The following is a 27,848-nucleotide window of genomic DNA, read 5'->3' on the forward strand; positions in this document are numbered from 1 at the left end:
GATTCAGAACTCTCAATTGCCGGCCACTGTAGGGTGCCAGACTGCCAGACAGTTACACGACAAGACTTGTTCTTACATTTAGCTGCTTAATAATTCATCTTGAGAGTGAAACTCGTTTAACAACAACACAAAACAACACATTTTCACGGATTCAAATCAGTGTAGTAAATTCAAATCTCCCTAGGTGTTGAAGAACCTACTTGGCATTCTGGGATAGGAGTTCCAAGTTCCAGTTCCAACCAAACCGAGATATTTAAGCCTGACCAAAACATCCCTGGTACATGGTTCAACATTGAGAACTTCAGTGTAACTACCCTGTACAGAAACAACTACCTCCATTTCTTAACCTTAGAACAACAACACTTGGATGGATGGCTGCATCCAGTCTCCATGTAAAAGTTCACTTCCCTAAGTCAAACCCTGCAGCATGGGGATACTCATTTAGAATAAGCCTAAGTACTTGTTATGAAGCTGCTCCTTAAATACAAAACGTGGATGGGGTTGAGAGTGTCAAATACAGATATCTTTTTGTTCTAATACTTGTCATCCTTTTGCTTCTTCTTAATCTCTCTGAACACTAGACTACACATAGAAGGGCAGTGGTCTGCATTGCGTTTTCTCTTTGAGCCTGTAAGTTTGTAGGCAAAATGAAGATATGGCATAGGGGAGGTGGATGGATGTTTATTGAGACTACGGGTGATATTTCGTGTCCATATCATATCTCATAACTTTTCTTAAACTATTTTGGAGATCATTATTTATGTGTATTGGGAAACTGTGAGCTCTGCCATGGCTGTAGTATCTGACTGAGCGGTGGTATGCAGAAGCAGGCGCGTAAACATTCATTCAAACAGCACTTTTGTGCGTTTTGCCAGCAGCTCTTCGTTGTGCGTCAAGCATTGCACTGTTTATGACTTCAAGCCTATCAACTCCAGAGATGAGGCTGGGGTAACCGAAGTGAAATGGCTAGCTAGTTAGCGCACGCTAATAGCGTTACAAACTTCACTCGCTCTGAGCCTTGGGGTGGTTGTTTCCCTTGCCCTGCATGGGTAACGCTGCTTCGATGGTGGCTGTTGTTGTAGTGTTGTTGTATTGCTGGTTCGAGCCCAGGGAGGAGCGAGGAGAGGGACGGAAGCTATACTGTTACACTGGCAATACTACAGTGCCTATAAGAACATCCAATAGTCAAAGGTTAATGAAATACAAACGGTATAGAGGGAAATAGTCCTATAATTCCTATAATAACTACAACCTAAAACTTCTTACCTGGGAATATTGAAGACTCATGTTAAAAGGAACCACCAGCTTTCTGAGCAAGGAACTGAAACGTTAGCTTTCTTACATAGCACATGTTGTACTTTTACTTTCTTCTCCAACACTTTGTTTTTGCATTATTTAAACCAAATTGAACATGTTTCATTATTTACTTGAGGCTAAATATATTTTATTGATGAATTATATTAAGTTAAAATAAGTGTTCATTCAGTATTGTTGTAATTGTCATTATTACAAAAAAATTAAATCGCCCGATTAATCGGCAATCAGCTTTTTTGGTCCTCCAATAATCGGTATCGGCATTGAAAAATCATATTCGGTCGACCTCTACTCACAACAAACGTGGCCCTGATGAGAGACAATAGTCTAAAGATGGCAGCATGGGTGTATTCGGTGGATTCAGGCGTAAAACATAAATGTCGTAAAAGGTGTCCAGTCGCTGTGGACTGCACAGCCAATATTCTGTCAAATTTTCCTTGTGGGAAGGGCACCCTCCTGCTCTGATTGGCTAAAGTTTGGAAGCCATCATCGACAGCTGACGAAAATTCTAAATGTTGAATTTTATTCAACATTTAGAACTCGCCACCATGTCCCCAACTGTGCGGAACACGCTGCAGTGGTGGCGGGTGATTGTGGGACATCATCATGTAGCCAGTGTTGTCCCTAAGAATTTTTGCAGCAGTCATAACTGGTAAAATACATTTTGTGTGTGTGGAACAAACAACCGACTGAAGACAGGACGGCGTACGGTTGAGTCTGTTTCGGCCATTACATGGACTCTTAACTGCTGAAACTTTGTTGTTCCTTGCTGAAACAAGTAAGCAAACAAGTCTTTGGTTGCCTAGGCAACACCCCCCACAATGGAGCAGTAGCACACATAGAAATAGAATGATTAGAACCGACTTTGAAGTTGGAACCATAGAAATCCTATTAAATTACTAGAGAGGCTATGTCACAAACACTCAAAGTTCCAGAATAGTCCCAGTCGGTATTAGATAGAATGTCACAGCCCTGCCCGCATGTGGGGTAAAACAACCTGTGGTTACCCCATTGGCACACAGCAAAAACGTTACCCTTTTCAAACACAATTATCTTGTTGTCTGCTTGTTTTAGTCAATTACAAAACTACATTTAAGAAAAGTACATCTCTAAAGATGACTTTTCAACTAGGGCTGTGCCGACATGGCAATACTTGTACTCATATCCGTAAATTGACAGTTCATAGTCGGATCGGATGATACTCATGAATGAAAAAAAAAGTGTTTTAATATTCCTAAAAAGATTTTGGCAAAATACCTCCCTGCAGGTTCTCACTGCAAAATAGCTGCAGATTAGGAGCAGCACGTGGAGGGGTGGGTGGGTGTGTATGAATGTACAGTACCAGTCAAAAGTTAGGACACACCACCTCATTCAAGGGTTTTTCTTTATTTGGACTATTTTCTACATTATAGAATAATAGTGAAGACATCAAAACTATGAAATAACACACATGGAATCAAGTAGTAACCCAAAAATTGTTAAATCAAAATATATTTGAGATTTGAGATTCTTCAAAGTAGCCACCCTTTGCCTTGATGACAGCTTTGCACACTCTTGGCACGTGTGTCCAAACTTTTGACTTGTACTGTATGTATGTGTGTCTGTACGTATGTGAGTGTGTCTGTCTGCCCTCAACTTGCAGCAGACAGCCAAGTTTGCTGTCACTCAGTAATAATTAGCATTAGCGTCTCTTTTTTCAGATCACGGATAATTACAAAAAATGCTCAGATCATAACCGTATCCAGAAAATTGCACATACCCATTATGACACTTGTTTTGTCCGAGCACTGGGCACACACCCGTATTTTCCACATTGTCTGCTCCCGAGCGACCTCACTACTTAGAAAAACCTAATATTGAAGGGCTTCGCTCATACCCCTTTTCCATGACGGTGCTAGCAGCCACGTGAGTGAGTGCTAGCTAGATAACCAAGACCAACAACACAAACAAACAGACTATACAGCTACAAGTAATGAGCGGAGTTTCAAACAGACTAAACAAGTTAAATGTCTTACTTGTGATGAAATGTTTTCCACACATATAGCTACTTGTACCTACTTGGACACAGTGTCCCACGTCAAATAGCCTGAAGCCAAATAGCTCTTCTCGCAGGCTCAATTTCCATATGTGGGAGCATTGTGAACCGTAGTTTGGGCTTTTGGAACTGGTTAAATGTACATCAGGGATGGGCAACTGGCGATTATAATTACTAATTGGGTTCATGTCCATTCTAATTCCTAACTCCATGGTTGGAACCTCTAACTCTGCTAATTTGACTGATAAACTCATGATTATACTCGCAATGGCTGCCTGGTATTGTGATGCAATCATTTCCATGGTAATGTAGAATGATAATTCAAATGATGTTAACTGATGTGGCTCATGCAATGGAATGTATTTTTTTGTAATGTCATTTGAGTTGAATCAACAAATCACAGCACATATTTTTTCACGTACACTATATATACAAAAGTTTGAGTGGATGAGTGGATTTGGCTATTTCAGCCACACCCATTGCTGACAGGTGTATAAAATCGAGCACACTCCCATGCAATCTCCATAGACAAACATGGACAATAGAATGACCTTACTGAAGAGCTCAGTGACTTTCAACATGCCACCTTTCCAACAAGCCAGCTCGTCAAATGTATGCCCTGCTAGAGCTGCCCCGGTCAACTGTAGGTGCTGTAATTGGGAAGTGGAAAAGTCTAGGAGCAACAACGGCCTAGCCGTGAAGTGGTAAGCCACACAAGCTGATAAAACGGGACCGTCGTATTTTACTTCCTGCTTTGCTCCTATAGGTACACCTCGCAATGGCCGCCAGTCAACCCATTATGCCATCATTGACTTGAATGGGGATGCCTGTTCTAATAATTATATTTCAATTCCAGCACATGCAGTCAGGGTCAAGATATTGAACTTAAGAAGCAAAGTGTCATTGGCCACATCATGATGATGTGTTTTGCATCATATGAGAACTTGACTGGTGACATGCAAAACATGCTGGTATTGTATCAACAGTGGACTAATTGCAAAAATAGCAAAAAACTGTTTTTAAAACAGCAAAAGTGAGTGAAATTTCCCTTTAGAATATCTACAAGTCATTTGGGCTTCTTTGTATTAACCTTGTAATTTAAATGCAAAGTTAATGAACACTCTAAGGAAATATAGACATAAAGGGAAGTTATGTTACATAGTTTAAGAATCCACTGTGAAGAGTGTCTTGAATGTGAATGCTCCAGATTACCATTAGGAGCCGCTGAGCCGGTGAAAACCGTCAAAAAGTCTTTGAAAAGTGATCTGCGAGTACCAAGACAAATCGGATCTAGCGCTGTTTCATGACGGCGAATTATAACAAAGAGAGATGACAAACAACAACTGACAGACTGGTATCAGCTTGCCAGAGTGTTTGGGGATGGAGCCTAACATTTCTCTTACACCTGCAAACGTTGCAGTTGATTATGAGGAGTGGTCAGATATTCCCTCGCTTGTGACTGCATGGCTCACTGAGATGAATACTGATAAATCAGAGCCGTCTGACTTGCTGTTCAGTCTAATCAGGGATCACTGATGACTGAAATTTCATCCTCCTCAACTCTACTGTGTCGCAATGCAGCACCGGAAACAGGATGCCCAGAGCCAAACAAGCGTCTGCATGCCAATGACTAGGCCTTAATTCACTAATTCAAACATTTATGAATTGTTATAGTATAATCTGCATGACAAATATATCCAAATATCACCTGAATTAAAAAAGAAGTGGACGGTGTCTGATCAAGTCCGTTGTCATGACGTTGGCCTGGGGGTAGGTTTATGACAGTCATAAATACCTCTTCCCCCCTTTTTCCTCTCTCTACCCTACTGATGTTACATTTGCAAACACCTTGGTTAATATAGAGATTCTGGGAACATCAGAAGGTGGGGGGCAAATGAACTTTATTCTGGTAATCCGACCAATTGAACATATGCGGTGGAACTTAATGAATATGATGTCAGTTCGTTTGTCATCTGAGACATTCTCATCAATGAGAAGATGACAAACCCTGCAGTGGAAAGTATACACATCAGAGTTATCGGATTCACATGGAATTGTTGTTCAATTTAAATGTTTGCATATGAAATTATTTGTGGTAGCTACAGTCCCATCGCTGCAACTCCCATACGGACTCGGGAGAGGCGAAGGTCGAGAGCCGTGCGTCCTCCGAAACACAACCCAGCCAAGCCACACTGCTTCTTGATACAATGCCTGCTTAACCCGGAAGCCAGCCGCACCAATGTGCCGGAGGAAACACAGTACACCTTGCGACCGTGTCAGCATGCATGTGCCCGGCCCGCACGATGGGACAAGGACATCCCGGTCGGCCAAACCCTCCCCTAATCCGGACGACGCTGGACCAAATGTGCGCCGCTCCATGGGTCACCCGGTCGCGGCCGGCTACGACAGAGCCTGGATTTGAACCAGGATCTCTAGTGGCACAGCTAGCACTGCGTTGCAGTACCTTAGACTACTGAGCCAAAAAGATAACTTTTTAAATCAACTTTGACAAGCTTACCCAAAAGCAGCAAAAAGTAAGCCTGGTTTACATTTAACAGCCAATATAATGACAGACGAGTTAAGAGGAAAAACTAGCCAGTTTTAGAATGTTGTGTTGTGGAACGAATAACTGACTGAAGATGGGATGGCCCGGCATTACAAAAGATGACAATTGCAGTTGAGTCATTTTCCACAATGAAATTGATTCTTTACAACGTGATAAAACGTTCCCCATTCAACCCAACGTCTGCAGCAGAACATGCAGTTAGAAGCGGAGAAGAGAGAATGGGGGACTTTTTTCCCCTTTCTATTAAAAACTATTATAATGGTGACCGTGGTCATACGCCTGACAAATAACCGGAAATTCCATGACGGTCACAGTCCTACCATTAGGATTTTATCACCCCAGTTACAACGGGATGTTACATTCAGAGACCAATGTGAAAAATGGCTTCTACATGTGTTTGGGAAATGTTCCACCTCCCATGTTAATATGTGAGTGGGGCCTGTGAGTTTGTGTGATGCTTGTGACAGGGCCAGACCTAAGAGAGAAGTGCAGTGGAGATGGCTCCTAATCAGGCCGCCAATTTCCCAGGCGGCATCGACGCCCCCCCCTTCTGTGGCTGTAATGCCCCCTAAAATAAAAAGAGCAATGCCTTGCGGCCAAAGTGGCCAGTGTGCCCTTGGGCTGAATATAATAATTATAATTCACTTCTCCAAGTTGCCATTCGGTGTGCTCCGAAGCAGCTCTCACTCACACAGCTCTCTCAGATAGAGTATTGAAATTCTTATTAGCCAATGCCAGTCACGTGATTGGGTCGTTCTCACAGGCATCGCAGCTCCAAAGTACAAGTGAAGACCGGACACATCGGGGATGCAACAGCGCGCATCCTTCTTATTGAATTCCGAGGCACACACTGAACTGTCCACGTTTACTTTTCCTCAGCCAACAAGATGAGTAACAAACAGTAAAATCACTAGCTTATGCCAATCTACTATCTCCCATAGTACAACAGTTGACCTATTCTATTGGTCAGCTTGTCGTTCTGTGTGAGAAATAAATATTCCTGACAGACTCTGGGACAGTTGTGGGCCGATAGATCCCACATTCATACAACCACTGCACATATATATATATATTTAAAGCAATGACGCTGATACAACAAAATCAGGACGTTTAGCTTAAAATGCTGATAAACTATTATTTATTCACATTATAAGCACAGCAATGCACACACAGCAGTAGGCTATACATGCAAATGTTACAAAATGCAATTAGCGAGAAAACATCATCGTTTGTAAAAGCGCACTGCCAATGTGAGCGGTTTCATGGGACACAGAGGAAAATATCCTTTAGAAATGTAGAAAGAGGGAAGATCTAAAGATGCAACAACTAGCATGGGTTGTTAATATGACTAAGATTGTGTCTTTGGCTGCTGGACAACGAAAGAAAGTTGATTTGAAAATGAATACAACATGAGAGAAATACTTTTTCAAATGGCATTTGAGGAAGTGATTAGAAAATAACTCAACATTCCTATGGTCGGAATTTGGCTAGGCTACTTTGAAACGAGGTAAGACATGCCTCCTAAAATAAAAAACATCCAGGTTTTAAACAATTATGTTTATGGTTAAATGGTTTAAAAATGATGACGGCCTCTGCTCAAATTGCAATGTGGGTGATGTTGCAGTACACAACAAGCACTGTCATTTCTCTCTTATTGGAACAAACAGTGCCTCAAGTATGTTGACACAATCAAGCATTTAGGCGTTAATATTAATTATACTACATTGTATTTATCAAACATGACTGGCGTTTAGCCTATATACAGTATATGTAAATAAAAGTCTCATTAAACTTTGGCTATATTGTCCGGTGCCTCTCATGTCAGCATCGGTGTGGACATGAGATGCTGTAGCCAATACGCATAGTCTATCACCTACACTTTGACATGTAGGCAAATTATTCATGTACATTTACATACACATACGTTTTTAAAATACATTTAATTTGTTATTTTGGTTTAATGGCCTTGGTGCCCTAGCAGATGGCCTTGGCTCTCTGGCAGATTGGGCACCTCTTGAAGGCCAAATGGCCTTGCCCCTAAAATCACAAATTCCAGGCTTGCTCCTAATAGATCTGCTTAGCCTCTCTGTTGATGGGAATGGGCAGGCCCAAGCTGACAACGCCACTTTGAATCGATGCTCCAAGGACAAAGGCCTGTGTCCCTGGAGTGACGAACTGATCGCCGTTGGCCAACAGACGACACACCCAGCATGAGTCACTCCAAAGTGACCTTGCACCGCGCAAAGTTTCCTGGTGACTTTCCAGAAGCACAGGCAATATCCCCATATTATTATAGTAGTACCCTCCCAAAGCAAGAAATAATTTTATATCAGTTAGTCGGATTAGCTATCAAACTTAGTGGTCATCAATTTGTCTGGTCTTTGCTTTTAACAATAGAGAGCACAACTGCTCTAATTTGGTCACTGCATCTCTGGATAAACAAAGCAGCAGCTCAAAGAGATGCATGATTAACCTAAATGTGTTAACCACTTAGGACAGTATTAATCCAGATATGGGGGCTAGCTGTCTAAGGGAGGTTGGTTTATGCATGACAAGAGTCAGTCAAAACTTGCCAGTTTAGCTGATTACATTCAGCATGACTCCATATAGAGCAGGGGTAGTCAACTTTTTCTTGCCCTGGGTGAAGCTGGTTGAGAGAGAGAATGCCAAGAGTGTGCAAAGCTGTCATCAAGGCAAAGGGTGACTACTTTGAAGAATCTAAAATATATTTTGATTTGTTTTAAAACTTTTTTGGTCACTACATGATTCCATGTGTGTTATTTCATAGTTTTGATGTCACTAATATTCGACAATGTAGAAAATAGTAAAAATAAAGAAAAACCCTTGAATGAGTAGGTCTGTCCAAACTTCTCACTGCAACTGCATGTCCAAGTCAAGAAAGCTTACCAGCAGCACTTGCCGCACTGGTAGTCTAGTCGCGGGTCAGATACTCCAGTGAGCGTAAGCGGCTCCAATGAGTGTAATTTGTGTGATATTAGGAGTTGAGAAATCAAATTGACATCATTAGAAAGGTATTCTCCTCTTTCCTACTGTAGGTATGCAATTCCCCCAAAATGTATTCGGTTGTTGTTAGCGATATTCCTAATTGATAGTGTTCTGACCATTAACTGTTTCGGCAAATTCAGACTAATAGAATATTGCCACTTCACTTAAGATCCGCAGAGCTACGCATCCCATGGCTTAGGCGGTCCCCCCACAAAACACATGAACAACCAGACATTGATTGATTGGAGACAGCTTGTGTCAGTTACAGAACATTTCCTAGGATTTTCTACCAGCAGAAAACCCAAGTGGATCACGCTGGAAATAACTGAAAAAACACAGTGCCTCAAAAAGTGTCCCAAAACTCCTGACCCTTTCCATACTGTATTCATCTGTTGAAAAAAAACGTTGATGCCAAAGCCACATCACCATCAATGTCTTAGCATGATGCCTGCTAGTTAGCAGTCCGATGTCTTCTATTATCTGTTAATCTCTTCAGCATCCAGTCTTAGATCACGACTCCTGAATAACAAACCTATTACGTGTCTAGTGTCGGACTAACCTGGTATCTCCATACCTATACCAAGATCATTTTCAAGGCTGACAAAGCAGATTCGACTTGAACAATCAAATATGCCAATCTCTAATAGCCTGCCATTGATCTACTCTCCAACAGAAATGTGTCTACTCAGGACTTGACTACTTGGTAGCTAAAGTGTCTGCATAAACCCAATATCATATCATCTATATTCATTTACGACCACAACATTTATTTGTTATACCATAATTACACTGTGCACTTTCTGGGGCATTTCTGTACATATAGGAGAACGCAGGACGAAAACAGCTGGCAATGCAATGAGGGTGGATGCAAAAAAAACTTAAAAGCCACCTCGCATGAAGGTTGTGCTGCATAATTCATGCGCTGGGTGCTCCTTTTAGAAACGGCAAATTCATCAGGACAATGACGTTTGACAGAGGAGCCGCTGGTTGGCTTCACCTTGCTCCGCTCTTCACCTCGCTCTCTTCCTGTGCTGTACGGAGCCATTAGAGTTCCCCAAAGCCCAGAGTCACCCCTCCTGCACAACGCAGGAAACCGACCAGTGAGAAGCTGCTCCTGGGAAGATTTACAGTGACAGCCGTGCCTTCCCTGTTCTCCACTATTGATATTTCCTTTTACATCCAGAGTGCAGACACTTTACTGAGCGACGCCGGCCCTACCTCCCATGCCAAAAACCTATAAAATGCCAGATGGGAAATATGGGGGAAAATGTCACCCAAACCCAGTGAATCTGACATTTTGTGAGGATCTTTCTTTATTGACAAGGGGTGTGAGGGTGAACAGAACAGTGCACCAGGTGCCTTTTCCACACATTCTACAAACCTCATCTACCCGAAGGACATTAAATTATATAAAAGTCGCACAATAACTTGCACTGTAAAATAACATTATGAAAAGAGTAGCCCATGTCTTTCAAAAGGCACACTGACAAACATTTATGAAAAAAGGTGGGACATTTCTAAGACCAGGCTACAATGCCACACTGATGCCACACTATCCATAAGAGCCCAACACACAATGTATTTCAGATTGTGTAGCAGCTATGCCAGCTGGGGACCACGCTGTTCTCTTTCCTTCACCCACTGGGGATGTCATCCCTCAGTCCATCCATCCAGACTTTCTGCATGCCCTTCCCCCACTCTCATATCAAAGCAAGAGGTCTACGGCCCAAGAAAACAAAATAAGACAATGCACCACTTTACTACCATTATCTGATCCCTCGGGACTATGACAACAATAAACTGAAGGAAAAAAAATTGGAGTGAGATTATTCATCTTTCAGTCACTTCTTTCCCAACTATCAGGGAAATGTGTGAGCAGGATGAAGAGGAGCTGTACTCACTGTGGTGGCAGCACCAGGGTACTGGGCTGGACTTTGGGTCTTCTCTTGGCTGATGCCCCCATTTGGTTAGCTGAGCGCTTGAGTGACTGCTGGTTGAGAAGACTGGATGCCAAGCCAGCATGGTATTGTAACTAAATGGGGAGAGAAAAGAACAAACAAAAAACATGCCATGTGTTAGTACAATAACTAGGCCTAAAAGGAAACATTAGGCATTAGTGAAGACAGTATCTAATTGGCTGGAATCAAGCCCACAACTCTGTGGTGTTGCAAGCCCCATGCTCTGACTCACAGATCCAATTGGAACCACGTGGTAGGCTGTGTGTCTACCGTGTGCAGCCTATTAGTGGTGAGAAGGACAGGCCATTTCAGACGACACTATCACTATTACAGGGTGGAGATCATCCTGCGCAGCCAGGCAGCTCTAAACCACATCACATCAAGCATACATGGAGAATATCCAACAGCTGACCTAGTCTGGGTCTGTTTTCATCACTAAACCTTGAGACACTTAAAACACAGCTCCAAGGCCAACTATGTGACAGTAATGTGACAGGCGTCAGATGAAAGTTAATGAAGGTGGAAATCTGACCTTGAGTTAACCGAAACGTGAAAACTTGAAAGCTGCACTACCAGTAACACCATGTATTATAATGTGTCCTCTGTTCTAGCCTCGAGCAGCCCACACAAAATCGAAAAATTCACAAGAAAACATTATTGGCAACAGAGTAGAGAAAAATAAGAAAAAATAAAAGTCATCATCAAGTTTAATTGAGACATTGTAGCCGACTGTTTTCCCAAAGCTAAATCGCAAGCCTGACAACACTCTGCTCACTTAAAAGGAGAAATATTTGGTTTTGTAGCCCAACTATATCCTCCGCTCCTGCCCACTCTGCCTCCCCCTCTCCTCCTGTCGTTAGTTTGGGAGCGATGCATGGCAAGTAAAGCAGCTCTCACTTTGATGTGGAAGCGGCAGAAGCCTGTCGGCAGCTCTGCTCCCCTTCTGATGAAACGTCGTGAAAGAGACGGAAGCTATGCAGAAGACACAGGTGTTTCAATCAGCGTCAGTCATACAGCCCAATGACTGGTATCAAATGTGACAGAAAATCCTAAAGGGACCAGAAATCCCTCTATTTGAAATTCAAAATATAAAAACTCAAAAAGTAGATGTAACATCTGGATTTATAAAACTGCTGTTATACAAGCCTGATAAACACTAGTAATTTGGTAAGAATTTAGTATAATGCATTACCATAATGTTATAAGCATCTATAAAAATATTTTATTAGTCAATGTATAAAAAGTTTGAAAATAGCAGATTTGATAAAACCATACTTATGACAAGTTTTAATACCAGTATACTGCATCATATGCAGTATACTGGTATTGCCATAAAGTGTTACCACAAAAGGAGAGTAAGAAACCAAATCAACAACTAGAGGACTACCTAGGACCATTCCCAAGGCTCTCCCCAGACTGCAGTGCAAACCGGTGGCAGGTCTCATCTGGACTGATTCCGCCAGTCATCCAGTACTTCACTTCTTTGGAGATTCTTCATAGCGCTCATGCACAGACAGAGCACTTAAATTGGGGCTCACATAATCCCGCAGCTCATTAATTGCTATTAAAATATTCCTCCTCTTGAAATAATTAGTCAAGATGTGCGGCTACAGAGCGCCGTTCACTAGGCGAGAGGCAGACTACACAGTGCTCCCCTAGCTAAATTTGGCTGACCAAAGCAGCTGTGCTAACTGGGATTTATTTTAATTGACCAAGCCTACTCTTCGTGGCTAATGAGGCTAGTTTGTAAGGCCTAGATCGTGAAGCAGCCCAGTGCTGCTGGACTGGTGCCCAGGGAAGCCCAACCTGAATGCTAAACACACTGGATAGAAATAAATAAACAAAACAACAAAGCTGCAGAGAAAATAGTGTTGCTTTAGGCCATATGTCCGATGTAGCTGAGTGCTTCCCCTACGTGCATTTAGCAGCACAAACCTACTCAATCAAGGGTTTTTCTTTATTTGTACTATTTTATACATTATAGAATAATAGTGAAGACATCAAAACTATGAAATAACACACATGGAATCATGTAGTGACCAAAAAAGTGTTCAAACAAATCAAAATATATTTAGGATTCTTGAAAGTAGCCACTCTTTGCCTTGATGACAGTTTTGCACACTCTTGGCATTCTCTCAACCAGCTTCACCTGGAATGCTTTTCCATCAGTCTTGAAGGAGTTCCCACATATGCTGAGCACTTGTTGGCGGCATTTCCTTCACTCTGCGGTCCAACTCACCCCAAACCATCTCAATTGGGTGGAGGTCGGGTGATTGTGGAGGCCAGGTCATCTGATGCAGCACTCATCACTCTCCTTCTTGGTCAAATAGCCCTTACACAGCCTGGCGGTGTGTTGCATCACTGCCCTATTGAAAAACAAATGATAGTGGGACTAAGTGCAAACCAGTTGGGATGGCGTATTGCTGCAGAATGCTGTGTTAGACATGTTGGTTAAGTGTACCTTGAATTCTAAATAAATCACAGCCAGTGTCACCAGCAAAGCACCCCCACATCAACTCCTCCATGCTACATGGTGGGAACCACAAATGCGGAGATTATCCGCTCGCCTACTCTGCGTCTCATAAAGGCATGGCAGATGTTCACCGGTCTTATGTCCATTGCTCATGTTTCTTGGCACAAGCAAGTCTCTTCTTCTGATTGCTGTCCTTTAGTAGTGGTGTCTTTGCAGCAATTATACCATGAATGCCTGATTCACAAAGTCTCCTCTGAACAGTTGATGTTGAGATGTATCTGTTACTTGAACCCTGTGAAGCATTTAATTTGGGCTGCAATTTCTGAGGCTGGAAACTCTAATGAACTTATCCTCTGCAGCAGAGGTAACTCTGGGTTTTCCTTTCCTGTGGCGGTTGTCATGAGTGCCAGTTTCATCATAGCGCTTGATGGTATTTGCGACTGCACTTGAAGAAATGTCAAAGTCCTTGAAATTTTCCGGATTGACTGATCATCATGTCTTAAAGTAATGATGGACTGTCGTTTCTCATTGCTTATTAATTCTATTCTGGCTCTAACCAGAATAGAAAGAGGAGTGGGAGGCCCCGGTGCACAACTGAGCAAGAGGACAAGTACATTAGAGTGTCTAGTTTGAGAAACAGATGCCTCACAAGTCCTCAACTGGCAGCTTCATTAAATAGTACCCGCAAAACACCAGTCTCAACGTCAACAGTGAAGAGGCGACTTCAGGATGCTGGCCTTCTAGGTAGAGTTCCTCTGTCCAATGTCTGTGTTTGTTTGCCCATCTTCATCTTTTATTGGCCAGTTTGAGACATGGTTTTTTCTTTGCAACTCTGCCTAGGCCAGCATCCCGGAGTCGCCTCTTCACTGATGACGTTGAGACTGGTGTTATAGTTCATAAGGAATTCAGTCAATTGAAATACATTAATTAGACCCTAATCTATTGATTTCACATCACTGGGAATACAGATATGCATTTGTTGGTCACAGATAGCTCTAAAATAAAAGGTAGGGGCGTGGATCAGAAAACCAGTGGACCACCATTTACCTCATGCAGTGCAACATTTCCTTTGTACAGAGTTTAGCAGGCTGTTGATTGTGGTATGTGGAATGTTGTCCCACTCCCCCTGAATGGCTGCGCAACGTTTCTGGACATTGGCGGGAACTGGTACGCGCTGTCGCACACGTTGATCGAGAGCATGCTCAAACATGATATGGTGTGTATGCAGGCCATGGAAGAATTGGGACATTTGCAGCTTCCAGGAATTGTTTACAGATCCTTGTGACATGAGGCCGTGCATTATCATGCTGAAACATGAGGTGATGAAAGGCATGACAATGGGCCTCAGGATCTCGTCACGGTATCTCTGTGCATTCAAATTGCAATTGTGTTTATTGTCCGTAGCTTATGCCTGCCCATACAATAACCCCATCACGGGGCAATCTGTTCACAACGTTGACATCAGCAAGCCGCTCGCCCACACAATGCCATTCACACTGTCTGCCATCTGCCCGGTACAGTTGAAACTGGGATTAATTTGTGAAGAGCACACTTGGTCATTGAAAGTGAGCATTTACCCACCGACGTCGGATTACGACGCCGAACTGCAGTCAGGTCAAGACCCTGGTGAGGACAACGAGCACACAGATGGTTTCCGACAGTTTGTGAAAACCAACAGTTTCATCAGCTGTCTGGGTGGCGCAGGTGAAGAAGCCGGATATGGAAGTCCTGGGTTGGTGTGGTTGCATGTGGTCGTGTGCCCGGTTGGACGTACTGCCAAATTCTTTCTTGTGCACCTGCGTAATGATCATGCTGTTTAATCAGCTTCTTGATATGCCACACCTGTCAAGTCGATGGATTATCTTGGCAAAGGAGAAATGCTCACTAACAGGAATGTAAACAAATTTATGCACAACATTTCAACAAAATAAGCTTTTTGTGAGTATGGAAATTTTCTGAGACCTTTTATTTCACCTGATGAAAAATGGGACCAATACTTGACATGTTGCATCTATATTTTAAAACTGTAAAATGCTTTAAAACTGTAACATGTTCCATCTGCCCCATAGCTAAATGTGTAGAACTGCAAGAAATTCCTTTTAAAACAGCAAACGTTTGTCTCTGTGGCCAAGAGGGCCTCTAGAAACTACCCAAACCCCCCTCGGCAGCAACATACTGTAAGGCCTACGCAATATTCAATACTACTGGCTCTGATCCCACTTCACAATATTGTTTGGGAATTCTTTCACAGAGGCACAGAAGATAATACTGAATAAAACTGTGAGCATCTTCAAAAGGGGGCAAAAAAACATGTATTTTTCTAACTGTTTGACAGCCTCTCTTCCCTTTTTTCAGTGAAGTTACATAACAATCCCAAAAGCCTCACATGGAAGAGAGTGGGAACAGCAGGGGGGCGTGTGAACACAACCTGGCATTATCCCCATTCAGCTCTTACACCAGCTATAGTCTCCTGCTTCCCATTCCATTCAATAAGAGCCAGCTGTTTCCGTGCCTGTCCAGGTCCCCTACCTCCACAACTCCCTCCAACTCCTCCCCACCGAGCATAATGGGACTGGACAGCCAAAGATGTTTAACTATAGAACTAATGGGAGCATCAAAGTAAGTCTGGGGAAACACTTTCATTCAAATTTTAGATTGGAACAAATGTTGATCATGTCAAAACACAAAAAGCAGGGAATTAGAGGGGCTCGGGCTGGGTGATATGGACAAAATAAAAATGTATTTTTTATTTTTGGAGGTACGGCAGTGTTTGATGGTATTTTATGTTTCAGAATAATATAAGTTCTTCATGTTTTATGAGTAGCACATGACCATAGGATGGCAACAAATGAATTCTAAGTGGATATAAATGGGAATTCTCTCTTCTGATTGTTTTGCACAACACAACTGACAGTGAAGTAGTCCAATTTGATTTAGCACGGTATCAAAATACCTTTAGACGGTATCCACCATAAAATATCTCCCAGCTCTAAGAGGATTAATTCTGAAGACGGATTATTTATGTTGATTGTATAAAACAGATGTTACATGCAGCTAATCTGAAAATAGTTGACTTGAGTTTAACTTTGGACTGACAAAAACAGACAATGATAAATAGCTCATCCAATCTCATACATCTTCATGCGTCTCTTTGAAGTCGTAGCCTAGATGCCAGATTAAAGGCCCGATGAAAAACCTCCACCTCTACGATGAGGTCTTCTCACTGTAGTGGTTTTTATACAACTCACTATTGCTTCTGGATTTTGCCATTCACTTCTTCATCACTGGACAGTGACGATACAGTATGAATACAGTCAGATAAATCAAGCAGGCTTTGTGTCCTTCATATGCCTGGCATTGGAAATGTCCTTGGTTGGTAGCTTCCAAGAGGCAGCGACAAGGGAGCAGTGAAGGAAGAGGAAATGCAGAAGACAACATGCACCGCGAGAGAGTTGTAGACAAGCAGTTGTACTGCTGTCATAGGTTTAATTCATCTTTAAATATCAGCCACAGAGTTTCAGGTTGAAGGCTTTTTTTCTGGGACGTATTTCTCATAAATCAGGGTAATCTGAAACTGCAAATAAGATCGGTCATATTCCTCCCAGGAAACTAATTTGGGTTTAAACAAGTTTCTACTGGCTGTGATTGAACAAGGAGACGCAGCGGTGTGACAGCGCAGCCGCGTTTTAATAAGAGCCTAACTGCCAATGACCGCTGCCAGAATGGCTGTGAACACATTTTCCTTTATTATTTAAAAAAAATTTAAATCATTAAAATGTTTTACTCATAAAAACTGAAATGGAGATTCGTACTTACAGCATAGAGGAATTTTAACAAAGGTAGCACTTGGTTCTCAGAAATAACAGGGCCGTGCAAATTGGTGAGGCAACAGGCACTGGCAAATGCAACAGGCACTGGAAAATGCAATAGGTACTGGCAAATGCAATTGACAAAGTGTGCTGTGAAAGATTGAAACATTCTTTCTAAAAGAAGATTGACTGAAAATCCTCATGTCCACGAGTTCAACGCAACTTGTAGGCTAGTCGTAGGAGTAAAACACATTGAAAATAATAATAAATCCAAGGCGAAAGGGTCTTTCTGAAAACATCAGACATGAGCAGTTACAGATGAATGTGTGGTATTCAGAAAACAAAATATTAGGAATCTGTTATCAAAAGGTCCCCTGCCGTCCTGAACTTTTTTAATAAGGAATTAGCAGGCGAAAGCAAACACAGGCGACTTGTTCTCTAAGCTTTATAGTCCCTTGTCTGAGAACTAATAAGGGATCCAAGCCAGCAAAGTTCGAACATCAAACATCTTTTCTCTGAGCAGCATATTTTCAAAAGGTCGCTGCTTTTTAAAAGTTGATTCTCCCTCCCCCTCGCAGTCCAGATCTTTCAGAGTGACCAGCCTATTAGTTGGGCCTTTTGCAGCAATCTTGCAGATATGTGCTCCATCATTACCGGCAGGGCAGAGCTGTGGTATGTGGAGGCGAGCTTTCTGCTCTCTGGTCCTAACATGGGTAAGGGGCTGAGCCCCGCCATTTGTCTGACTTGACAGCCTTGTTCAACAGATGATTAAGACTTACAACCTGCTGATGGAATATTGGGATTGTGCAGAGAACAAAACAATCAGACTAGTTCACAGAGAAAGATACTGGCAATAGTAATGACATTAGGAGAGAAATATGTTGTACACAAGGCAAGTTATTACACAAGGTTTTTTACCATCAGCAAGTGAGGTTGCATTCTAATGCATAAAACGATATGCTGAATTGAATTTCAATGCAGCAGTACAAGATGTGCAAGATGCAAGATGTGAACCTTTTCACTAATTGAATTAAATGCAAGTGAATGGTGTAAAGTCTAGAGAGGGATTTTTTGAGATCGATAACATCAATGTGTAATTTGCTATCGGACCAATTTACAGAAAGGTAGGACTAAGAGGTCAGACACACTGAGAAATATGTCTGCCAGTAGGTACTTAGCACTGTAGGAGGCCATTCCTTCTCTTGCTACTACAAAAGATGTACCTGCTGCGTACCGACCTGGTGCAGATTAACCTTTCTACTTGTAGAATCACAATGCTTGGCAATGGCCAACAACTTGACTTTAAAACAATCAGAGAGCAGGGGGACCTGGAAAATAAAAAGGACAAAAAGAGCACTTTTTCCCTTTTAATCACAATTGTTCTAACTAAAACAATAAAGCTCCATAACACCATAACAATATTGTCACGTCCTGACCTTAGTTCCTTTTTAATGTCTCTATTTTGGTTTGGTCAGGGCGTGAGATGGGGTGGGCATTCTGTTTTGTTCTGTGTGTTGTATTTCTATGTGTTTGGCCTGGTATGGTTCCCAATCAGAGGCAGCTGTCAATCGTTGTCTCTGATTGAGAACCATACTTAGGTAGCCTGTTCCCACCTGTGTTTGTGGGTAGTTGCATTCTGTTTTTCACCTTATATGACTGTTTCGTGTCGTTCATGCTCGTTGTTTTGTTATTCAGTGTTTAGTTTATTTAATTAAATTTACTATGAACACTTACCACGCTGCGTGTCGGTCCGATGATTCCTATTCCTCATCATCAGACGAAGAGGAGAGCCGTTACAAATATTACATCTAGCTAAGGAGTTGTGCTTGAATTATTATTTTTTTGTATGTTTGGCAGTTAGCTCGCTAAATTAACAAGGCAGTCACACATACACTTCATATGAAACGAATGGAGTGGTAAGTGCAGCACAATGCACACAACACTAAATGCATTTACAAGCTAGTTATCTAGCAAGATGAAGAAATAATGTAAATCACTCTCAATTATCCCATCCTGCCAAAGCCAGTTCTCTTGCTAGCTAAAGTTTGGATCACCATTTGCCAGTAGCACAACATAGCTAGCGAGCTCCTCCATTGACTATCGGCAGCTGCTACATAAAAAAATATATCCATTGTGATTTAATTATAATGTTGCTAGCTATGCTAGTTATCACATAAGCTGTATCACATCCGGCCATGATTGGCAGTCCCATAGGGAGGCGCACAATTGGCCCAGCATCGTCCGGGTTTGGCAGGGGTAGGCCATCATTGTAAATAAATTTGTTCTTAATTAATTTTGTTCTTAACTGACTTGCCTTGTTAAATAAAGGTTTTTTAAAAATGTTTATCTAGTTGTGGCCATCTGGCTAGTATTAACAAGGGCTTACCACATTCTAGCTAGCAGCAACATTAGCACAGCATACTAGCTAGTTAGCTAACATTAGCCATCTACAGCAGGCACAAGCTAAACAAGCTTACTGCCACCTTGTGGTCTGAAGTATTGCGATTGTTGGATCAGTGGTGGATATGTGCTATGTGAACAACAAAAGGTTAACTGCCGACACTCTGGGCAGAGGTGCTAAGTACCTCTCAGCAGTCAGTATCCTTGGTGTGTCTGAGCCCTAATTGTGGCTCCTTAATCTCTGAACTCATTAGCTGTATGGGTTTTTGCTTTTTAAGTGGGGAGCGTAGGACTGCCGCTGGCAATGTGACCTTGTGGAGGCAAACAGGGCTGGGAGGGTTGAGGGGAAATGTAGCACTGCAGTCTGCAGGATACAGCTTAACACTCACTATACATCAGTAGCCTAGCCACATTATGGATTTCAGCTATTTCAAACTCAGGATGAACAATAATAGTAATTTTACTCCTTCAACGGCAACCGGTTGAGGTAGTCTTGGGTAACAGTTTTTTTTTGTGCACAAATGAACACGTACGAAGAGCGCAACAGATATAAAAAATGTAAAGAAATGTGATTGGGGTATTTAGACTTAAGTAAGTTTGGGCAATATTACGACAGCATTGTCAACCGATGATGATTGGCAGCCATCGTCAATGGTGATGACATCGTAATGTGACAGACGATTGTAACGGCTTTCCTCTTCTGAGGAGGAGTAGCAAGGATCGGACCAATACGCAGCGTGGTAAGTGTTCATCTTAGTTTTTTTATAAGAATAATGAACACTGAACAAAACAATAAATGACCACGTGAAAAAACGAAACCGAAACAGTTCCGTGTGGAACAAAACACTGACACGAAAAATAATCACCCACAACTCAAAAGTGAAACCAGGCTACTTAAGTATGGTTCTCAATCAGGGACAACGATATACAGCTGCCTCTGATTGAGAACCATACCAGACCAAACACAGAAATCCCAAATCATAGAAAAAGGAACATAGACAACCCACCCAACTCATGTCCTGACCATACTAAACAAAAACATAACCAAAGAACTAAGGTCAGAACGTGACAATGATGGTCAATGATCAATGATGTCACTCTTGCTGCTGGTGATTCTCTGATCCACCTCTACGCAGACGACACCATTCTGTATACTTCTGGCCCTTCTTTGGACACTGTGCTAACTAACCTCCAGACGAGCTTCAATGCCACACAACACTCCTTCCGTGACCTCCAACTGCTCTTAAATGCAAGTAAAACTAAATGCTTCAACCGATCGCTGCCCGCACCTGCCCGCCCATCCAGCATCACTACTCGGACTTAGAATATGTGGACAATTACAAATACCTAGGTGTCTGGTTAGACTGTAAACTCTCCTTCCAGACTCACATTAAGCATCTCCAATCCAAAATTAAATCTAGAATCGTCTTCTTATCTCGCAACAAAACATCCTTCACTCATGCTGCCAAACATACCCTTGTAAAACTGACTACCGACTTCGGCGATATCATTTACAAAATAGCCTGCAACACTACTCAACAAATTGGATGCAGTCTATCACAGTGCCATCCGTTTTGTCACCAAAGCCCCATATACTACCCACCACTGCGACCTGTATGCTCTCATTGGCTGGCCCTCGCTTCATACTCGTCGCCAAAGCCACTGGCTCCAGGTCATCTACAAGACACTGCTAGGTAAAGTCCCCCCTTTTCTCAGCTCGCTGGTCACCATAGCAGCACCCACCCGTAGCACGTGCTCCAGCAGGTATATTTGACTGGTCACCCCCAAAGCCTATTCCTCCTTTGGCCGCCTTTCCTTCCAGGTCTCCGCTGCCAATGACTGGAACAAATTGCAAAAATCACTGAAGCTGGATACTCATATTTCCCTCACTAACTTCAAGCACCATCTGTCAGAGCAGCTCACAAATCACTGCACATAACCTATCTGTAAAAAGCCCATCCATCTACCTCATCCCGATATTGTTTTTCTTTTTTTGCTCCTTTGCACACCAGTATATCTACTTTATATATATATATTTGTAATAATGACAATACTGAATGAACAATGAACACTTTTTTTTTTACCTCATGAATAAAATCTATTTAGTCTTAAATAAATAATTAAACATGTTCAATTTGGTTTAAATAATGCAAAAACAGTGTTGGAGAAGAAAGTAGAAGTGCAATATGTGCCATGTAAAAAAGCTAACTTTTAGGTTCCTTGCTCAGAACATATGAAAGCTGGTGGTTTAATATTCCCAGTTTTTCAATATTCCCAGTTAAGAAGCCTACCACCGCTCAGTCAGACTGCTCTATCAAATCCTAGACTTAATTATATTATAATAAACACAGAAATAAGAGCCTGAGATCATTAATATGATCAAATCCGGAAACTATCATTTTGAAAACAAAACGTTTATTCTTTTAGTGAAATATGGAATTATTCTGTATTTTATCTAACGGGTGGCATCCCTAAGTCTAAATATTGCTGTTACATTGCACAACCTTCAATGTCATGTCATAATTATGCACAATTCTGTCAAATTAATTACGGTCCTTGTTAGGAAGAACGAGCCAGGCGGCCCAAACTGTTGCATATACCCTGACTCTGCTTTCACTGTAAGCAAGTTCCCTAGTTAAAATTAATGTTGGCAGGCAATGTTAACTAAATATGCAGGTTTTAAAAAATATACTTCTGTGTACTGATTTTAAGAAAGGCACTGGTGTTTATGGTTAGGTACATTCATGCAACGATTGTGCTTTTTTCGTGAATTTTTGTTAAATCATCACCCGTTTGGCAAAGTTGAAGTAGGCTGTGATTCGATGATAAATTAACAGGCACCGCATTGATTATATGCAATGCAGGACAAGCTAGTTAGCCTAGTAATATCATTAATCATGTGTAGTTAACTAGTGATCATGTGAAGATCGGTTTTTATAAGATAAGTTTAATGCTAGCTAGCAACTTACCTTGGCTCCTTGCAGCCACAAGGTCCTTTTGACGCTGCACTCGCGCAACAGGTGGTCAAGCCTGCCACGCAGTTTCCTCGTGGATTGTAATGTAATCGGCCATAATCCGCATCCAAAAAGGATGATTACCGATTGTTATAAAAACGTGAAAAATCGGCCCTGCCGATTAATCGGCCCACCTCTAATTACTATCCAGTTCTGAAGATGTTAGACTGTTTATGTCCAGCCCATGATGTAGACCTAGAACCTAGCTCACTACGGTAAGACAGCCAGTTCTTCATCAGACAGTCATTGCTCCAGCATGTGCAGACACAGACATACCACATAAACCTGTTCAGCCCTTCCACCAGAAAGGAATATTAGAAAAGATTTTGCCTGCACAGGCTTTCAACCATGTCTTTCATCAGTTGCATTCGATTTTGCGCTTTGGCCAAACTGTCGTTTTAGCCTAGTTTTTAATTTATTGTATTTTTATATATATATATATATATATATATAAAATCATTTTGGGGGTGGCTTATAGGGGCAATAGCATTGTATATCACAATGTTTTATGTGTACATAATCACGATAGGAAAAAGATTGACATCGCTCCAACCCTAGTCTTAAGTTTGTTTTCTATAAATTTTGTCTGTAAGTTGGGCTAAGCAATTGGCTCATTAAAATATGAAAATGACACAATCCTTTCAAGATTAAGTATATAAAAACGTTGCAAACCGTATGAGCTCTACTTAATCAGTCTTCCTAAAGCTGTTGTACATAATCACCGGGAATTTCATTGTTGGCACTGATGACACAGTTGGTTAACAAAACCAAACAAACAAATCAAGATGTATGGGGGAAAAAACTAGCATCTATTGAGGAAATTCTGAAAGGGACAACAGATAGCTGGAGACCAAATGTTTTGCCATCTGTCTTTGTCTGATTAATACTGTATGCATAACCATGGGGTTGGACAGATGTTATCAGTGAGATTTTTATCCCATTGGATTCTGATGAAGTGAATTAAGAGTTATCCATTTAAGAAATTCCCCCTCTACCCGAAAGTTACATTTTCCTCAATATTCTCTAGCTACAGTATACACATCTCAACTTGAATGCAAACTATGAGATTTGTGAACTAATCATCTTTTCTAGTTGATACTTTCCTGTATATTTTCCACTTTGGCAATGCTGATGGTGTATCATTTTCCATATAGGGTCAACCCGAATCTCTCGTGACAGACTTTTCATAAAAATGTTAACATTAGTCAGCAACACTTTCTGAATCTGAGAGGTGAAAAGTCTCTGGTGAAGAAGAGCACAGTGTCACTGATTATTTTGACAAAGATTGATTTACCCTGGTGCATGTCAAATTTCCCCAAAAATTATGTGTCACTGATTCTTCTGACAAATCAAGGTAGTGCTTGAAGTGGAGGGGGGCGGGAATATTAACCAGAATGTTGTAGTGGTTCTGTAGTGGGGAGCGGCTGAATCTGCTGTTTCCGCTAGTTCAGCAGGCAATTATGACTTAGCAGTCAATACTGATGTAGTTAACTTCTTAAGGTATAGGGGGCAGCATTTTCACTAACCGTTCAGATTTTTTATATATTTTTTTGAGGTCTCTGTCTGTTCAGTGGGTTCTCATTGGGAAATGATATTTCTTATGCACTTGTTTTCAGTTCTTAACGCTTCCACTGGATGTCACCAGTCTTTGGAATTTGGTTGAGGTTATTTCTTTGTGCAATGAAGAAGTACGGCCATCCTGGAAAAGGGTAACGCTGTTGAGAGTTGGCCAAGACTTAGTTTCCCCTCGTCCTCGATTGAAAACAGATAGACCCATCTTCAATTTGATCGATTATTAACGTTTAAAAATACCTAAAGTTGTATTACAAAACTATTGAAGTTTTGAGTTTACAGGTCACTTTTGAAATATTTTGTAGTGACTTTGTGCAAATTGGAAGCTGTTTTTTTTCTGGATCAAACGCGCAAAATAAATGGACATTTTGGATATATATGGACGGAATTAATCGAACAAAAGGACCATTTGTGATGTTTATGGGACATATTGGGGTGCCAACAAAAGAAGCTCGTCAAAGGTAATGCATGTTTTATATTTTATTTCTGCGTTTTGTGTAGCGCCTGCATGTTTGAAATATGCTACTCTCTTTGTTTAACTGCTGTGCTATCATCAGATAATAGCTTCTTATGCTTTCGCCGAAAAGTATTTTTGAAATCTGACATGTTGCCTGGATTCACAACGAGTGTAGCTTTAATTTGCTATCTTGCATTTGTGATTTCATGACAGTTTGAATTTTATCGTATTTCATTTGAATCTGGCGCTCTGCATTTTCCCTGGCAATTGGCCAAGTGGGACATTTGCGTCCCCCTATCCCAGAGGTTAAACCAATATTTTTTTTCCCCCTGGCATGTAACCTATGGTCCTGGACACTAAAAAGTCTAAGTCACAAGCATTTTGGATTTTTGTATATATTTTTTATGATGCATCAGTGTAGGAGTGAGTTTTTTCACACAGAGACACACGGAGGTCAGAGAAGTTGGCTAATATACAATTCACCTTGCTTAAGCCAAAAAATAACTTGACAAGGCAAAAAGGCTACCAAGTGAGTTACATGGTCACCTTTCATTAGAGCAATTTCTAAATATATATATATATATATATATATATTTACTTCTGCTAAACTAAACATAGGCCGCAGGACGAAGTAGACCTTGAGCTTTCTCAAACAGAACACATCTAAGGTTGGGCTATGGTGGTGAGTGACAAGTAGGAGCCGTGGGCTGAACATGTTTCCCTTAAATGAAATGTTTTACTCATTCTTGCATATATCCTGTCTCGAAATATGGGTGTATTTCAAAACCAACCTGTATCATTTAATGAGACTTATTTTTGAATATCCTGGAAAGCAATTCATGTAAAAAGGAAAAAGAACCTGAGAAGAATGGCAATTTCAGAAGCATCATGTACCCTTGGTTATGCCTTTGGTTTACCACTAGCTTGGGTATAGCCTACCATTGGTGCACAAATCGCAACTGGGCAAACTTCTGTACTGTGTAGGGTGCAAACTGAGAATAAAGTGGCTCGAATATCTGTATTTGTCTCATGGACATGGTCTGTGCTTCCAGAATCTCCATTTGCGGAACTGGTAATACTTTCATCGATTGTGTTTACATTAACATAGAGACTGCAGGAAAGGGTCAGCGCTGCAGTCTTGGGCCAAGTGCACAGAGAGCGTCGATACTCCTGCACCAGAGCCCCGGCCCTTCTCTCTGGGCACCCTCTGTAGGCGTGCGGGAGACAGAGCTAATCCCCCTCTAACTCTGCTTCACCCCAGGGCTGTGGCCTGGGAGTGTGGGAAAACACAACAAGACTGGAGAGAGGGGGAGGTGGGGAAAGAGAGAGAGAAAGACACCTCACTCCCTTCATCAACCACTGTGCATCTCTCGCTCTTTTACACACAACATCTTACTTTATGGACCAAAAGAAACATACAGTCCTGAATTAAAATGCAACATGAGCACTCACTCGTGGCTTTAAAGTGGCAATCCATAGATGGAACAATAACAAAGCGTTCTCCCTGCCATTGTTTCTTTAAAAAGCTGAGGGATGGGGCTGGGGGAAATGTAACCACTTAAATTCATAGACAGAACGGTGGATGCAAGGATTGACCATTAGGGACGTAATAATTCACAGATAAACATTTTAAATCGGGGAACGATGCCTAAGATGGAAGTGCATCGGTACACAGACCCCAAACCGATCCAAATGTAGCGGGCATTGGTCTGAAAATCAATTCAGATGTTACGAATCAACAGTTCACAAACATGTTTTGCTCATGTTACATTGTTTCTAGCTTCCGAAAATACCTAATCTTTTGTGACAATCGATGCATCCTCTCCTTCAGCTTCGATCTGCATGCAACGGTGTCGACAGTCATTGATCTTCAAGTCATTTTGCGTGCTGAAAAACCCCCAGGCAATCTTAGTAGCCTAGTCAAACCGAGCGCTGTGCCCAGCTTTGCGTGCTGACTAACACGATGTAGGTGGCCCTGTTCTTGATCTTGCACATCTGCATGGAACCTTCAGCATTCAAATACTAAAATGGCTTGCGTGATATTAGGCTTCATTAGTTGAGTGACAACCTATGTCATTTGCTGTCTATGCACTGTTGAGAGAAACAACTCACCGGCTGAATGGGGTTTACAATAGATTTGATTTGGATTGTTCAGGTTCCCCATCAGCAATAGTTTTGGTAGTTTTGCTTTTAAGAATCAGTGTATATGGTCATTTGTAGATATGGGTCTTTCTATAAACTAGGGTACCAGTGAGAATTTCCTACACTGGACAACTTGATACATCTGTTGATAAATATTTGATCATAATCAGCCAATTTGTATCATGTAATCGCATTAAGATATAACGGGAGCACAACAAAATTAAAACATGTATTTAAAACCTCTTTAACCCTTGGTTGGGGTCTTAATTGATTTGTCCAAAGTTATGACATAAAACATTACTTTTTCCATGTATGGCAGTTGTCATTATATCATATATTAAGCATTAATCAGTTAAATAAGACATTGACCTTGAATCCTGTAAGAATCATGGATCTAGCTGTCGGACAGTTTTTTGTATAGAGATTAGGGCTGTCCTGACCAAAAGTAAGCTTTCCCTTTGACTAATGCATTGGTCGAAATGTTTAAACATGTATTTTTCCCTATATAGATGCACCCGATGTGTTTTAATAAAAATCAACTACAGTATATATATATATATATATATATATATATATATATATATATATATATATATATGGGGCGGCAGGGTAGCCTAGTGGTTAGAGCGTTGGACTAGTAACCGGTTGCAAGTTCAAACCCCCGAGCTGACAAAGTACAAATCTGCCGTTCTGACCCTGAACAGGCAGTTAACCCACTGTTCCTAGGCCGTCATTGTAAATAAAATAAAATTCTTAACTGACTTGCCTGGTTAAATAAAGGTAAAATAAATCAAATATATATATACACACACTGAACTTGTCTGATATTTTGAGCACGCTCTTTGATTAAATAATTAAACCACACAAATGACTCAAGTTGGAGCCAGAGATCAATAAAAAAAAAATTAAAAATGTTTCTGACCCTCCTCTGTCCACTGCTGCTGGCCTTAGCAGATTCTGCGGTTATGCTACCGAAGTTGCTGGTAATAGGCTACACCAAGAGTCAGCAACCTTTTCCATTTGGAGTGCTAATTTATCTTACCATTTCTACTGATCTGCGTGCCAGTTATGATTTTCATATGCACATTTTTGTGGAACATTT

General features: G+C 41.4%; 1 protein-coding gene across 1 annotated transcript in view; it reads right to left on the reverse strand.

Annotated features, from left to right (window-relative positions):
* LOC109895643 (mediator of RNA polymerase II transcription subunit 27) overlaps positions 1-27,848 on the reverse strand; it is a 97,401-nt gene that overhangs the window by 46,400 nt on the left and 23,153 nt on the right. Inside the window, exon 3 of the mRNA XM_020489514.2 lies at positions 10,823-10,953. Coding sequence (XP_020345103.1) covers positions 10,823-10,953 — 131 coding nt within the window. The remainder of the gene's footprint in view (positions 1-10,822; positions 10,954-27,848) is intronic.

Source organism: Oncorhynchus kisutch, linkage group LG8 (genome assembly GCF_002021735.2).
Source record: "Oncorhynchus kisutch isolate 150728-3 linkage group LG8, Okis_V2, whole genome shotgun sequence".
In the NCBI taxonomy this organism is placed as follows: domain Eukaryota; kingdom Metazoa; phylum Chordata; class Actinopteri; order Salmoniformes; family Salmonidae; genus Oncorhynchus; species Oncorhynchus kisutch.